Source organism: Nomascus leucogenys, chromosome 10 (assembly GCF_006542625.1).
Source record: "Nomascus leucogenys isolate Asia chromosome 10, Asia_NLE_v1, whole genome shotgun sequence".
NCBI lineage: Eukaryota > Metazoa > Chordata > Mammalia > Primates > Hylobatidae > Nomascus > Nomascus leucogenys.
This window is the reverse complement of record NC_044390.1, coordinates 30,109,571-30,127,503: the sequence shown is the minus strand read 5'-3', so window position 1 is coordinate 30,127,503 and position 17,933 is coordinate 30,109,571. Positions and strand designations below refer to the sequence as shown.

Genomic DNA, 17,933 nt, shown 5'->3' with positions numbered 1-17,933 from the left:
GCTGCTGAAGAAAGAGAATTAATAATAATGAGAGGCTTATTAAATTCAGGAGGAAGTGGTGGCATACAAATTATTCCTACCTAGAAAAATATGTTTTTAAAAGAACAGCTCTTATAACTGCCGTTCAGGATAATCAGGGAAAAAAAAGAAAAGCTTTTAATTAATTGACGAAAACAGAGGAAATAGAGTATTCAGAATATATACATGTGTGTGTGCATGCGCACGTGCTAGACTGTGGTAAGTACTATATCTATATCTACGTCTCTGTTATATCCATATCTATTCCATACTCACATCAACCTGCAGTTGAAGTAGAGACTCAATAGCTTCCCAAAGTCATGCAACTAATTTGTAGAAGAGCTCAAGTCTGAAGTCAGTATTCAGTGATTTCAAAGCCTGTGCCCATTCCACATCATTTATATTAAAATACTAATATAAGTACATACTTTTTCTTAATAAGATGGTCGTCTGAATGCTTCCTCAAAATAACTTTTCATTTATAACATGCTTTCTAAAAAGTTCCTCGATAAAACTCTTCAGCTACTAGATAAATATGCAACTTTCATAAGTGAAACACGATTTCCTTGAAACACTGTCATTTGTTTCATATCAGCTTTATCATCATTCAAAATTCCCAGGAAATTCAACATGTATTTGTGAAGGTGAGAATCTTTACACTTTATAATTAAATTCATTTAGACATGGCTTGGAAGTCCCATACTAACTTGATAAAAGCGAAAGTTAAAAGCAACAAGGGACTTGATTTTTTTCTCTCCTTGAATAAAATTTGTCCACTGGATAGGTAATTGCTTCTTCAAAGCCTTCCAAATGACTTTATTTTGCTTGGATATCCAAAAATTATACAAATCAGCTTATATAAGATTAAAGAGAGAAATCTGAAAATGTATATCCATTAGTACGTTTTCACAATTTATACAATCAAATCTCCAAAATCCTTTACCATTTCAGTATTTTATATTAAAATACTTTCATTTCAGTTCAATAATACCCTAATAAATCATATGTTTTCAGAATACTGAATTATTATTACTCCCCTAGGATGACATATGCAGGTCTTAAATGCTCTGCTGCACCTAGTTTATGCCCATGTTGTATCAATTATGGACTTCTGGTATTTGAATCTTTAACTTTACTACTTTAGGCACTGTATATGCCTAAATGCCATGCCATTTTTGGGTCTGTGATGCATACTACAGTGTCTAACAGAGAACTGCAGCTATGAACTGACTTAAACCAATTAAGCCATGCACAAGTAATAGGTTCCTTTTGGTAGGTAACCAATGGCCCTCTCTGCAAAAAAGTCTTTGAGGTAGGTGGAAATTAGCTACCCCATCCCTTACTTCTAGGTTGTAATAACATACATTTGAGAATAAGTTCTGCCACATAAACATTTGTTAAACAAATATTTCTTAGCGAAGAGGCCAAAAAAGTTTACACAACCTGTTCTGTAAAATCAGTGCAATCCCAGCAGTTTGTCCTTTAGAGACTTCAACCATCACTCTGCATGAAAGGTTCACCAAGGAAGTAGCAGCAACATTACAGGACAGGATCTGCTTACTTTATTATCAGTCGAACAACCAGAAGTCTTTCTAATCCATGGGTGGACCAAGATTCCTTTAAGGCTCTAACAGCACACTATTTTCATGGATGGAATTAATTATGCTTAGAAGCCTAATTAGCTAAGTATCAGATGTCGATTGAGTTCCAAAAAATGGAAGTGAATATAGTAGCCCCTAAGCAGTAAGGCTTTGTGGAAAAATGGCCAGCTAGAACATGCATTCTGTGCATTATTAGGGTAACTTACAGCTTCCATAGGTGAATTTTGCACAAAATTGCACGTTCATACTATTTATGTGGAGTCTACTAAAGTGTTTTGATGCAAAAGTGCTCCAAAACAAGAACCCTGACAATTTCTGTTCAATAAATCACACATTTACCCAGCCGACTAATAGTTGATTTAATGCTTACCCCATGTCAGACACTGCTAGACACCCACGAGGATCACAAAGCTGAATAAGATACTGTTCTTATCTTCAAGAAGTTTACAGTCTAGTGAGAGAAACACAAGCAGAGTTATGAGAACAGCAGAACGTGGTGAATGCTAGAGTAAAGGCACACCCAGGGTGTCAATGGGATCCCAATATATCAGATTCAAGAGTTTGTCTGATTTAACTTTTCAGAAGACATTATTCTTAAGGTAGTATGTGAAGATCAGTACGAATAATTTAATGCACTAAGTGCAGAAAATAATTTTGGATAAAAGTAGCAGAACAGATATGAAAGCGCAGAGGTTGGAAATCTCACAATCCATTTTAAAAGCTGTTACATAGTTCAGAATGACTGGAAGAATGTGGGGAGTGAGCTGAGTATAGGGAGATGAGCTTAAGAAAACCAGATCTTTTAGGTTTTATGTGTTAAGGTCAGAGCTTGAACTTTTCTGAGAGATATGAGGTACCAGGGAAGAATTTTATTCAGGAAGTAATGTATATTGTAAAAGGGCATTCCAACATCAATGGGTTGAAACAGGACTGGGAAGGAGGCAGAGTTGATGAGGGGGAGTACACATGAGAAGCGGTAAGAATTTGAACTAAGGCATAAGCATTGAAAACAGTGAACGAGAGAGATTTAAAGAACCAATGGATAAATTCAAGAACCAATAGCACCTGAGACTGAGTGGATAATAGAGAGTGTGAGAAAAATCTAGAATATCTCAGAGCCTTGGCCTACTGCAAGGGTAGTGCCACTCACCCTGTACAAACGACTGACTGGCAGAATAAATAATGATTAAGTGCACAGTGGCTCCAATATGAAGCATTTATTCTTTATTAAGTACATCCAAGAAATCAGTTTACCTCAGAAGTTTATAGAACTTTAAAATAAAAATGGAAGGATATGACAAGAGCTTCTTCTCATGGTCAGAAACTAATACATCCATGTCCACCCTGCAGATTCTCTTTGCTCTTCTCTTGCTTGGCTTGTTTTATATATGCTCATTACCTTCTATTTCTTTTTTTTAAGCACTTTCATGTTTGTCCTTGCTGGTCAACCTAGTAATGATTATAGTTTACCAGGGTACATGTTTTATAACTGCAAGCACTACAAACTATACTTTCATAAAAGCATGTTACATAATCTGCAGTAAACATAGCCTACTGTACACAATTGTCTCCTGAAATACTTGATAACAAACAACTTAAACTGGAAGTCAAAAGTAATATGTAAAATAAAATATGATCTACAGCTGTATCAAGATTATGAATTACTCTAAGTGACTGCCTCTAGGCAGAGTCACTGGTTCATTAGCACATATATTTATATACTATAAAATTTAAAACAGGGACATACATTTTTAACTGTAATGTAATTGCTCCATCATGCAAATATGTATGTCTTTTCCAATAAAAGTTAGCTTAAAATTCCTATATACCTTGTCTTTTTAATAAAATGTGAGTTTTTCCTTAAAATTCTCTAAACTTTTATTTTTAAAATATAAAAACAGAAAAATCAGTATATACAATTCCATAAACAGAATGGTTAACTGAGAAAGCAATCATATAGCATACAAGCAAGTAACTTACAAAGATATAGAGATCTATAAAATATACATAACTATAAAATTCATGTAACAGCATTACAACATATAATTTAATATTTTAACATTTTCAAGAGGTCTTTTAGAATTACAAAGACTATTAAGCATAGGATTTCAAAAGCCAGTTGTGTTGGGGATGTTTGAAATGTCACTTCTCTTAAATGCTCTTTTATTAAGTTTAATACTAAATAACAGATTTTACTATACCAAAATCTAAGAAGAATGCAGGCAGTGAGGCAAATCCAAAAGCAGAATGATTTACTGTGTCACCAATTCTAACAAAATACGCCAAAAAACATCTCATAGATAGAGCTATTTCCTACAAATAACCACATGCGAATGCTTATATTAGGAAGATTAATACTAAGAGCATGCTGTCATGTTAACACGTTGCATTCCAAAAGTAGTTTCCCTTTTTTTTTAAAGTATAAAAGACTATACATTTTCTGATTATAGTAACAGAAAAATATGACATGCCAACATTAAGAATAGGTTTCTTAAGAACTAAATAAAAATTATCAATGAAAAACACTCTATGCATATTGAGCACCCCCAGTATTAGTCATTTTTAACAAGAACAGTTTGTAGGGCTTAAGATGTCTATAGTTGGATAAATTTTTCCAAGAAAAAGATATGTGACAAAAATAGTCTTATAGACTTATTTCTGCCCAAATGTCTTCTAGCGTATTGTTTTAATAACCTAATTTTTTAAAAAATCAAGAAATAAAGAATTTAGCCAGTGAAAATAGCACTAAGAGGTTTACACATATTTTCCCTCTCATATTTTAGTACTAAGTTTTAGTACCTTCTCAAATCTTGAAAAGTGCAACTTTGAATTTGTTGGGTTCACATGTATCACACTTCTCATGTTGCTGCCAAGTATAGATGGATACAGTGGTATGTCTAAAGTCATATTCTACAAAGTAAATATTTTCATTTTGAATCACTTATTTTTTCTAATTTATGTTATATTAACATAGAAAATTTAAAATTATGAAGTTGAGAACAACTCATAAAGTTGTCTCTTTTCTCTGTATTCCCAGGAAGAAATGACTAGCAAAGAATTTGGAAAGAATGATTATAATACATGTAACTATTAAATAACATATATTTAGAAGGAAATGTTACAATTGTTTGTTATACTAAAAGAGATGTTTAGAATATCATACATTCATTTTAGGATACAAAATATGCTTTCACATTTTAGGCAATAATTACTGAACTATTCCTTAGATTCATATATGCAACAATATACTTTTAGGATCTTTCTTTAATAAGATAATGTATTCATCTTAATAGAGAACATTTCCCTTTCATATTGCTCAATAGCAATTGTATGCTGGTAAAAGGGATTGCACTTAAAAAACAGAATAAAAGAACAAATACAACTGGTCATTAGAATAATTACATTGTGCTCTATTTAACCAACAACAGTACATAATTTAGAAGACAGATTTATAAGACAAGTCAGTATTTAAATGAGCATCACAGGGGTAAACCTCCATCACTTGAAATATTCTATATACAGAAAACATCTATAATCACACTGCTTGAAAAATTTCTCTTTGCATATCCTTTAACATTTTCATGTGTTAAACACACGTTGAATTATTTCACTGGCTTTGGGCCCAATTCTAATTTATCAAATTGACAATGGTGGCAAATATATTCTGAGGAAGAGATAGCAAAAAACAATGTGAAAAGACAAGAAGCTTGGTTAATAAATAGATGCTGCCATATTGTTTGATGCAGATGTAACTTTCCTATTGAAGTTAATAAAAAATGACCTCTAAAATATACGCAAGATAAGTAATAAACCAAAAAGACATCTTCACAAATGTATGGACATGTTAGCAGGCATACACATGCACAAACACTCACACACTCCTACATCTATCTTTCTGGATAGCTCTCTTTCCAGATTCAACATTTTTGAGAAAAAAACAAACAAACAAAAAACCAGAATAAAGGAAGTCCTAGGAAAATATATTCCAGTGTTTGATCATCCTTTAAATTGAAATCATCTCTCCAATAAAATGCTTAGTGCTGATGACATATGTATTATTAAAGACTAAATCCCCCATGGAGTACGTAAGATGTTAACAAAATCTTCATCATCTACTATTCCTATACTTAAACCTTCATAGTAATCTTCAAATTCACCATACGACACTTCATCAGACTTGCTGCAGGCAACTTTTAATGTTTCTAGAAAGGATGATTTGATTTCTTCCTCTGTTGAATGGCCTGTAAAATAGTACTGAGTATGAAACAGTTTCCTGAAAAGTTCAGTGAAATGACTGATGATGTTAAAGGAATACTTAATCATCTTATGAAATACTTTCAGCAATTTGAAATCTTTTGTCAAACTACCAGCCAATTTATTTACACATGAACTGGAATTATTTCATCTCATTCGATTTGCCATTCCTTCCCTGCCCCCTGCGCTCCTGCACTGATCTATCTCTAGGATCCCAGCATAGAACACAATTTTTTTTATCATAAATTTTTAAAAAGAACAGAGAAATTGACAGTTGAAAGGAAGCTATAGTGACTGATCAGATAACACTGAAAAGAGAATAAACAGAGGCCCATATACAATAGTAGAAAAAGGGTCAAAAATTTCTATGTGACCCTCTAAAACGTTTTAAAGTCAGGTTATGTTTTAAATAACAGGCTTAGATGGAAATACCACTCAAACCGTTTGTCTAACGGGGTGGACAAAATTAAGGTGAGAGTTAATTTTTTTTCCCTCAAACCAGAGGTTCTCTAATGCACTTAGACAATAATGCATTGCAAAGGGTCTTTCAAACTAAAGGAATGAAATCTACTTTGAATATTAAGAAGTTTGCTTTCTTTTAAAAACATACACAAGAAATAGAGAAAAAGTGATTATTTTATAAAATACAAGTTGAATGTAAAAAGACTGAATAATGATGCTACGTAGAGATGGTAATATAAAATAATAAAATGAAGTTTTAATTGAATGTTAGTCAAGGCTAAAAATTAATCAAGATCCAAACTATATAAAAACATAAATTTTGGTAGAAATTTCCCTCTTTGTTTACCAGCCATACTTTTAAACAGAGGAGTTTTAACACAGTTTTTTTCTGAGGAAACATTTGTCACTCAAATTTATATTTCAAATAGCAAACAATTTCATACCTCCTTTGTATCCCTCACCCAGGAAATATCTACCTCCTATCACCTGTAACTAAATTTTTTTCAGTCCTCTTGGAGACCAGAAAATATTTACAGCAAAAATGTTATATTTCTAAAACAATTATACAGAAACACATTTGGGATATCCCATTTCTATTAAACCTTAAAACACTTTTTTCTAATATATTACTTAAGCAAATTTAAGAAGGAATATTTTCTATAGTTAAAATTAAATTGTATGTGTTATAAGAGCCTTACCTTAAAATTAATTGTAAATTGTGAACAAACTATATCCGAGAGGTGGGCATGTGAATAGATTATAATTTGCAATAACAAATAATAATAGGGGTACTTTTTTTCTTCTTTGAAATACAGTGACAACTTTTCTTCTGTTTAGGAATATTTAGTTTACCTGTTGTCATTCTTAATATGAACACAAAGAAAAATTATGGAATTTTTGAAACCAAAAGAGGCTTTCCCAACAACAACAAAAATAAAACCCTCATCAAAAATTCCATGACACATAATAAAGCTGAAGCTATTTTAGCAACCTAATTAGTATTATTAGATGAGAAAAGAGAAAGAGAAAAAACACATGGTGTTAAACTATTTCGTTCTTATATTTAGTATGACTAATTAAGAGAAAGAAACAGATAATGACGTATTTAAAGGAAAAAATACACTAGCAACAATTAAACATACACTAAAAATTCTCTTAGAGTGGCTGTAGTTTATTTAATGTTATGAATAAGCAAATTAAACTATTTCAACAAGAAATAGATAATTAGAAATTTGGAATCCAGTGATGATTAACTTTAATCTTCATAACCAAATCTCATGTTTTTCATTTCATAATTAAAAGTAATAAATTAACCATATATGAGGGTTAATGATGACAAGAAACCAAAGTAATTGCAGTGTATCTCCTTTAATAGTAAGGAATAAAATTCTAAAAATAACAGTATTCTATAGTATTTAGCAGTACAGAATTAAAGCTATAAGTTGAAAAGAAATTATTCATAAAATATTGTCAATAAATATTCCTTAAAGATGGACGATCATTAAATATACAAATATATGTGTAACCTCCCTAGTAATGAAGGAACTCCAAGTAAAATGGGTTTCTTTTAACCTATCAGATTGGCAAAGTGAAATTTTTTGGCAAAGTTGTGGAGGAAAATAACTCTTCAACAAATGGCCATACAATCTAATGTAGTCATTTTACAATGTAATTTGGAAGTATCACTTAAAATTTTAAATGCAGACATCCCAGTAATTCTAGGTATTAATATCACTCCAAGGAAGCAGTAGAAAACAGTCCTGAAGAGTCACAAATAAGCGCATTTATTGCTTCATTAGTTGTTGATCAATAATTAGAACTTAAAATCTAACAATAAAAGAATGGCTAGGTAAATGATAGTATATTGATTCATAAAAAGAATAATATATGCAAGATAAAAAATAAGGTGGCTCAATGTGGATTAACATATAAAGAACTCCAAAACATACTCACGAGTGTAAAAAGCAAATTATATAATATTATCTTCAGTGCACCTTTCATGTCAAAAAAACTTCAAAAAGCATTAAATATTTATAGTATGCACATAGCCATGAAAATTCATAGAGTAAGTAAAATTCATAATATATTAACTGAAATATATATGCTAAATGATAATTTTGACTTCCATGGAAGGAAATGTAAAGAGGAGAGTTGTGGTGGTCAAGTGCTTTCTTTATAAAAAGCATGCACTTATAAAACAATTATTTAAAAAAGTTAGAAAAAATATAGTAACATACAAATCTCTAGAGTTACTTTAGGGAATTCACAATATACTCAAATTTTGATAGATATGTATGTTCATTCTATATATAGCTCCATCCCTAGAGAAAGACACTCCCTCATTTCTGCTTAAATCCTTAAGTGTGGATAACTATATAAGCAGATATAGTAAAAATAACTCTAAGAACCTGCAGATGTATTTATCTATTTTCTAAACCTATTTCATTATTTTTAACTTAAATCCCTTACTATCTCCTAAGTAGGAAATGAGTTCTATATTGATAATAAATATCAAATAATCAAATGAGTATGGGCAATAGACCTAAGAATTTTTAAATGAAGAAAGGCAAATAGTTCCTAAGTTTCTGGTTCAAAAACATAGGTTATTTCCTCCCTAATGGCCTCAGTCTAAGGTTTGAATTAATATAAAGATATTATGTTTATTAAGTAACATTTTCAAAGTCCAATGCATTTTAACTCCGAATAATTACCTGAAATTACTTGAGAATGCTTCTTTGCACAATAACATTTTCTTATGTTTATAATAGGCACACTGCCAGTTTTGTTGAAATCCAGTTTCATAAAGGCCTAAACAGACAAATATTATTATTATTAGTTTGTTGGTTGGTTGTTTTGTTTTGTTTTGAGACAGAGTCTTGCTCTGTCACCCAGGCTGGAGTGCAATGGCGCGATCTCAGCTCACTGCAATCTCCGCCTCCCAGGTTCAAGCGATTCTCCTGCCTCAGCCTACTGAGTAGCTGGGACTACAGGCGCCTGCCACCACGCCCAGTTATATTTTGTATTTTTAGTAGAGATGGGGTTTTGCCATGTTGGTCAGGCTGATCTCAAATTCCTAACCTCTGGTGATCCACCCGCCTCGGCCTCCCAAAGTACTGGGATTACAGGCATGAGCCACCATGCCTGACCTGACAAATGTTATTTTTTAAGTAAAATTATTAGACATAGGAATCTAATTTTCTATTTTACAGTAGGTTATTTCTGAGCTATAAACAAGACATTTTAAAAGTACTATACTGATATACGAAAGAACAATTATAAATACAGGAGGAAAGACAGTGAAGCAAGATATTAGGAAATCTGTACTCAATTAGAAAGTTCTACCACTTTCTAGCATCTTGACCTTGAGAAAGTAACCTGACCTCTACTTTCATGGCCTCTCTCCCCTGAAAACTAAAAAGATGGGTAAAAGACCTCTCAGGTAACTTCCAGCTCTAGGATTCATATGAAACGTACAAATGGCCAAAGAGATTGCCAAGACGAATATTTTAACTCAAGAAGTGAATTAGCAAATATTTCCTCCCTAAAATCAATGAAAAAGTGAAATACCTTTTAAATGAGTTATGTTACTCTATTTCTTGAAATTTAATACACTTTTTAAAATGTAGTTGTGTTATTGTTCCTCTAATTCAGTGTGGCTCTATCATAAGATATCATGAAATATTTCATTGGGAAGAGTATTCACTACTTAGAAAGACACAAGCTACCCAAAGCAACATTCTGCATTTGTAGTGGGGTCAAAACTAGAATCAAGTCTGGTTATTCACAATATTGCATTCACAGAAATATGGAAGCTGTTGTAGACTGACTTGTGTTCCTCCAAAATTCATATGTTGAACCTAATCTCCAGTAGCTCAGAATATGACTGTATTTGAAGGTAGCGCCTTTAAAGGAATAGTTAAGTTAAAATGAAATCATTAGAGTGGCCCCTTATCCAATATGACTGGTGTCTCCTTATAAGAAGGCAGTAGGGCCAGGCATGGTGGCTCACGCCTGTAATCCCAGCACTTTGGGAAGCTGAGGTGGGTGGATCACCTGAGGTCAGGAGTTCAAGACCAGCTTGGCCAACATGGTGAAACTCTGTCTCTACTAAAAATACAGAAATTAGCCAGGCATGGTGGTACGTGCCTGTAATCCCAGCTACTTGGGAGGCTGAGACAGGAGAATCACTTGAACCCAGAAGGTGGAGGTTGCAGTGAACCAAGATCACACCACTGCCCTCCAGTCTGGGCAACAGAGCAAGACTCCACCTCAAAAAAATAAATAAATAAAAGACAGCAGGACACAACACAGACAAAGGGAAGACCATGTGAGGACACAGAGAACACGCAGCCATCTGCAAGCCAAGGAGAGAGGCCTCAGAAGAAACCAAACCTGCTGATACCTTGTTTGTGAACTTCTAACCTCCAGAGCTATGAGACAATAAATTTCTATTATTTCAGTCACCTAGTCTGTGGTATTTTGTTATGGCAGCCCAAGCAAACTCATACAGAACTGCATAACATTTCTCTTGCCCTCTATTCCCTTTACCAAGATTTATGAAAGAGACAAGCCTCCAATTTCTATACCAGATTCTCAAATCTATCACCAGGAAGGACATGGAAAGTACGAATAAGTACACATTTATAAATATTATGTGGTGAATTTGTCTAATTTAAGGTTTTTACTATGTCTCTTGCCCAGTAAATTTCTCTATTTGGGATTTATATAGTTATTTACATTATATAGAATAGCTTTATTTCAATATTAAGTACATATGCAAAAGAAAAAAGATAACTACATTGCTCAAAAGTATGCTCTAAAAAATGGCTACCAAAACCCAAGTAATACATAGCTTCCTATTAAACTCAGTACTCCTGTTTTTAATTCCAATTTAACATGATTATTTTAATTTACAAGTTAATATTTATCATGCATATTCTAAAGACCAGAGAAACATTTTTTAGTCATCATCCTAAAACAAAATGTCTGGAGTATTGACACTGGAACAGCCACAATGCTAAGAATTGTATATGCATTATCTTATTCAATCTTTACACCAACTCTATGAGATAGGAAACTGAGGCTTAGGAATATTTTATAATACATATATTCACGTAGCTAGTCATTTATGGAGGCAACAACTTATGGAGCTAGTAATTTGTTAACCAAATTTTGATTTCAAATTTTATTTTCCTCTCATAGTATTTTTCTAAAATATAAATACAAGTTATTTTGCTTCATTCTGAGTCGATTTGTATGCATATGGACCTGTTTTCTGTTTTACTCAACCCAACATATGTTATAAGTAAATAGATTTAAAACATTTTAAATGGCAATTAATTAAAGTTTTAAAATACTGAACCTAACAATCTATTAAAAATAACAATTTGAAAGATTACTTAACAAAGTTACCTTTCGAACATATGATTTCCTATATTCATTCATTTCACCAATAATACCACGTTTGAATTCTCCATAATCAACCTTGCCATTGCCGTTGTCATTCAGAATTAGCCAAGCAGACTCAAAATCCTGGAAATAATCAGAGATAACTGTTGCATTTTTAAGTTATAAATCGTCACAACAAAATCATCTTAGTTGTATTTTGTTACATCTTCTGTAGTCCTAGATATGATAACTCATTTAATAGAAAATTGAAGAAGCTACATAAAAATCCAATCGAAGCCACTAAAAAAGTGATTTAGAGGAACCTGTGGTGAGCAGTTCTGTAAAGTTAGGAGCCATTTAGGAGAGACAATAGCTCACAAATTTATCTTTTTTAAGTTTTATTTTTGATGGACAAATAATAATTGTATATAGTTATAGGGCACAATATGATATTTCAATACATGTGTACATTATAGAATAATACAATCATATCTATCATCTTAAATATTTATCATTTCTTTGTGATGAGAACACTTAAAATCCTCCCTTTTAGGTATTTTGAAATATACATTATTATAAACTATAGTTATCATGCTATGCAATAGATCACCCAGAACTTAATCCACCGTGTAATGAAAACTTGTACCTTTTGACCAATTTTCCATTTTCCTTGTATACCACCCCTCTCCCCATGCTCTGGTAACAAATTTATCTTTTCAACTTTAATTTATTTCTATATCTATACATCTACCTACCTATAGATATATAGATATGTGTGTGTGTCTGTGTATGTGTGGTTACCATTTACTCAGTTTTGAACATTTAAATACTTTTAATGTATTTTATCTGTGTTAATTCAAAAGTCACATCCGGCCCTGGAGTGCTTCCGATGGCATTATAAGCACTAATTATATTTCTGCTAGTCTTCATGCTTGCAAATATAGATTTGAATGACTCTAATGTTATTCTGTAATTTACACTGAAAGGTATAATTTTGAATAAATCCCTTATGCCAGTTTATTCACTTTACCATTACCATTTACTTCTTCAGCAAATGCACTATTTAATAGAAAGTTCTAACACAGTTTTCCTTGACAACAAAGAAATTACAGCATCATTTTCTCAAACTCAAGTAAATATATTTTTTCAATGTTTTAATCAAGTTGTTAGCTTTAAATGTGAATGTAGATAAAATACCTAACAAGGTTCTTGGCAAATAATAGGTACTCAAAAAATATCATCTTCCACTACCTCCTATTTTTTTCAAATAAAACTTTAACTAGAAAAACAAAAGCTAAAGATGCCTGCCTTCCCTCAATTCTCAACAACCCCATACATCTTTGTCTATCATAATTACTGCACATTATGCAGACTTTAAGTGTCTGTGCAGTTAAACTGAAGATGAGCTTGACCTTTAAAATCATGAGTAATATGTACAGGAGAAGACCGATTTGCTCATCCAATTCATGGATTGCTAGAATTAAAAGATACTTCTTAAAGCTTAAAAGAAATAATTTTCAAGAATTGAGTAATTTAACATAATTGTCAACAACAAGAAATACATATTTATATTTATATATACTGAAGAGATATACATATATATACTCTTTCAAAGATATGGTACACAATGGAAAATAATTACATTAAAAAAAGCTGAAGGAAATCACTGATAGCATCTCTATATAAATTAGGCTTTTTAGGGTACATATCAATTTTTTAATCTCAAATCAGGGAGAATGGCTGACTATGCCTTCCCACAAACATTCTTGTTTCAAAGTTAGACCTAGATTAGTGATTCTTAAGTTCTTCTTCTCGAGCTGTTTGTATATGCTTATCATTGCATGAGCAGTTTACAGTGATATTACAGAAAAAATATAAAATATTAAAATATATGAGAAAAGGAGGAAGCATGCTCATGTTTTCATAATATGTTCTCTCTATGTTAGAAGTCTTATATAATTACTGTAGTTTTTGTTCCTAGATCTAATCATAACAATTTAGCAAATTAATCAAAAAGGGAAGTATTGTTATGATACAGAAAAAGTACTAGATGGGAACATATTATCTGGGTTCTAGTCCTATATCAGCTATTACTTGTGTGTGATTTTGTAAACACATACACACACACGCAAGCACTCACACACAAACACACATATATATATATATACATATATATATATTATATATATGTTTTCATCCATAGGCCCAGTTCATAATTCCCATTGCTTTTCCTTGTTCTTGTTACACTTTTATTACAATGTTAGGGCACTTTAGCCCTCAGAAAATGGAATCTCTCTCTCTCTCTGACCTTCTCCTGCCCTTCTTTCACCTGCTCCTTTCCCTCTTCAAGGCAGGAATCGTCTCCTGCCTTTCTGTGTTGGAGCTAGCCATAAAAAATTCTCTGACTTACCTTGTCTAATTGTAGGCTATAAGACCCCCATTTCAGAAGGGGTCCTGCCCCCACCATGGAGGAAGGAATGCTGCACAGAGGCCAAGAAGAGTCAGAACAGGCATTCCTTGCTGGGTTTCCTCCTTCAGTCTATCAGTATTAAGTCATACACTTTTGTCCAATCACATTTCTACAGTTGTGCATGTATCAGTCATGTCTATCCAATGTAGTCTCCATAGAAAAGCCAAGAGGTCAGGGTTCAGGGAGCTTCTGGGTAGCTAAGCTTGTGGAGATTCCTGGAGGGTGGCACCCAGGGAGAGCATGAAAGCTCTGCACTCCTTCCCCGATACCTTGCCCTATTCATCTCTTCATCTGTATCCTTTGTAATATCCATTAGAGTAAACCAGTAAACATAAGTTTTCCTGAGTTTTGTGAGCTGCTCCAGCAAATTAATTGAACCCAAGTAGGGGGTGGTGGGAACTCCCAACTTGAAATTAGTTGATCACAAGTTCCAGGGACCCAAACTTGTGACTGGTGTTCTATACAGAGTGTGTTGGGGGCAGGGGTTGTCTTGTAGAACTGAGATCTCACCCTGTGGGATCTGAGGCTATCTCCAGGTAGATAATGTCAGAATTGAATTGAATTAGAGGCTATCCACTGGATTTCTACTGCTTGGTATAGGTGGAACCCCCACATGCATTTGGTTGCAGAAGTATTCGGTGCTGATTATTAATGTGTGAAAGCGGAGGAAACACAGTTTGTGCTATTTTTCTATTCACACTCGTGATTGTAAGCAAAGACATCAAGGCTTTCTAATTTCCTATTGCTGTTTTGTTATTGTTGTTGTTGTTGTTTTAATCTACAAAAGGAAGAGGGGAAGTTAGATGATCCCTAGTAGGTATCACTAGGTGGGCAAAAGATTAAACATTATAAAAACCAAAAAGAAGGGTATGTCAGAACAATGTTAGGCAACAAGATATTGGCACAAAATTGTACAGCTGATATGGCAGGTTCCCATGTAATTTTCTTATTTGAGCTTCCAAGCAACTCTAACTGTAATAATTACTTCTGGATTGCTCAGGCAGAGCCCCCCAATCAAAGAAGTTAAAAGACTGATCCAAGATCATACAGTTCAAATAGTAAAGCTAGAACTTGAACCTAAATGTCTTAAGTTCAATTTACAGTGTTCTTTCTACAAAATACACATCTTGTGACAAGACCATTTGAAGCAAAAGAGAACAATGCAAGAGATCTTTATCTGAAATCCTTGAGACAAACGTGATTCATATGCTGTTAGAATAAAATCCAACCTTCTTAGCATGACATGCAAGACTTTAATGTGCCAGACATTTCTCTCCATTCTTCTCTTTTCCTTCCTTCCATAAATTTATCAATTCAAACTAATGCATTATCTACTTAACTTTCCATATGCTGGGTTCTATTTCAGATGTTAGAAAAAGAGCAGGAACACAAAAACACTCTGGTCCCCACCCTGATGAGACTTAATGATCTACTTGCAGGCAGAGCCAGAAAATACTTACAAAGTGGCATGAAAAAAAAAATAAAATGAGAAATTGGTATAGAAAGGACCAAGGATCAGATAGGAGTGCTCCTTTAGACAGAAGTGTCAGGGTAATGCTCTTAACAGAGAAAGCTGTGGCCTGAATGCTAAGAAAACCCAGCATGCAAAGATCTAGTAGATTATTCACAGTGGAGGGAACAGTATGTGTGAAGATTATTAATCATTTGCAGTGTCAGAAACAGGCCACACTCCCTTCCCCTCCAAGCTTTCACATATGTGTCTCCTTTTCATAAAATACACATTGTCTGATTCACACTCCTCTTTCTCCCTTGTCTGATTAATTCCTCCTCAACCTTCAAAACTCAGCTTAGATGTATCCTCCTCCAGGCATCCTTCCATGATCTTTATTCTCCTTCCCCAGAACCTATCTTGGAATCAGGTACCTACCCCATGGTGTTCCAACAACATTCTCCATTGAATACATATTTTGTTTTATGTTCATTTTCCTTCAATTATGGTGATCTTGAGAGTACAGAGTATTATCTCAGAGCTTAGCACAATGCCTGGTTATTAAGCTCTTTATAAATATAGGATGGAGCAATGTTTAAACTTTAAAAGCCAACAGGGCTTGTAACCTGATAGCTTAACACTGATAAAGGGCATAGAGAAGGAGAAAATAAATAAAAACTAAAATTTCAGTAGAACAGTGAATAATGCCACCGAAGAATAACATATTATCTGCTTCAGAGAATTTTCTGTGGCACATACCTTTTCAGACACTTCTAAGTGAAACACTTTTAGAGCTTGCTTAAAATCTGCCTTATCTAAAAGTCCATTTCCTTCCTTGTCCAACTGTTGAAAGTATTTTCCCAATCCAGTCAAAATACGAACACCTCTTTTATGTAGTTTTTCTTTTAGCACATCTGTTCAACAAGAAGAGAGATGAAAACAAATTGTTCCTATGCATAAATGTATAAAGCCACAGTTATCTTTCATAGGAAAATTAAAGTTGATGTAACTGAAATAAGGAATGTGAATATTCAAACAAATCAAATGTAAGACAAAAGACTTTGGAAAATAGGATGTTTTTAATCAAGAGGATTAAACATAAAATCACATGTAAATATGCCAGAACTATAGCACCACTGTGTGGTGGAAGTGTTATATTTTTAAAACAGAAAAATACAGTTTCACTTTATCACCAAGAGAATAACCTAAATATTACAAATAAAATCTTGGATTTTGTTGCATAGACAACCTCTTTAACCACTCCATATCTTTAATCTGTTTTCCTTTTCTTAGTTTTTATCAACTGAATTACAAAACTAATGACAGGCAAGTCACCCAAAAATTATCAGTTCAACATTTTAAAAATAGTTTGAAATCTTCAAATTGTAACTTGTATACAAAATAGCATCAAGGCTTTTGAATTCTATCCTATACTTATATATTTCATAAGAGGTTATTTGCTTAGATCCCTAGCATTCTCTTGGTAGCTGTTATTTCACTTAATGCACTTTGTACCATATTTACTTAAGAATAGATTGGTAACTTTACTAAAGCAGTTATTAGATATAATACATGAGAGAAAAAAAAAGTCACCAAGTTCAATTGTGACAAATACTGCATTGACAATGATATAATAGAGAAAACTGTTCACACACTTTGGCATCAAGAACATTTGAGAGTCCAAACAAAACTTCTCAAATCTGTTTCTTGCCTTCTTACTGTGAGCCCCTTATCTTTAAAAGATAAATCAGGATTCATGAAAATTCACAAATTAGGCCAAGTGTGATGGCTCATGACTATAATCCCAGCACTTTGTGAGGCCGAGGTGGCAGGATCACTTGAGCCCAGAAGTTCCAGACCAGCCTGGAGAACATGGCAAGGCCCTGTCTCTATAAAAACAGAAAAAAAAAAAATTTAGCCAGGTGTGGTGGCATGCACCTGTAGTCCTGGCTACTCAGGAGGCTGAGGCAAGGAGGCTCACTTGAAACCAGGAATCTGAGGCTGCAGTGAGCTGTGATTGTGCCATTGCACTCCAGCCCAGGCAACGGAGCAAGGCTCTCTCTCAAAAAAAAACCATATATTACATGTTAATTTCTGTGATTGCTTGTTCAATATCTTTCTCCATTTTATACTATGAGATCCAACAGAGTAACTCTCTAATCGAGCCTACTATACTGCATTTTCCCAAATTTGGAAAATGTTTTAGTATCCAAAACTGACATATATCTAATTTTATTACCCACAACAACCCTGGAAATTTAATATGAGAAGTATTATCATCCCTGTTTTA

General features: G+C 33.3%; 1 protein-coding gene across 1 annotated transcript in view; it reads right to left on the bottom strand.

Annotated features, from left to right (window-relative positions):
- Positions 1-4,037: 4,037 nt before the first annotated feature.
- Positions 4,038-17,933, bottom strand: part of CAPS2 (calcyphosine 2) — a 115,165-nt gene continuing 101,269 nt past the window's right edge. The window contains 4 exon segments of the mRNA XM_030819952.1: positions 4,038-5,860; positions 9,047-9,143; positions 11,748-11,867; positions 16,403-16,557. Of these exon segments, the coding sequence (XP_030675812.1) occupies positions 5,685-5,860; positions 9,047-9,143; positions 11,748-11,867; positions 16,403-16,557 (548 nt within the window). The 3' untranslated portion in view covers positions 4,038-5,684.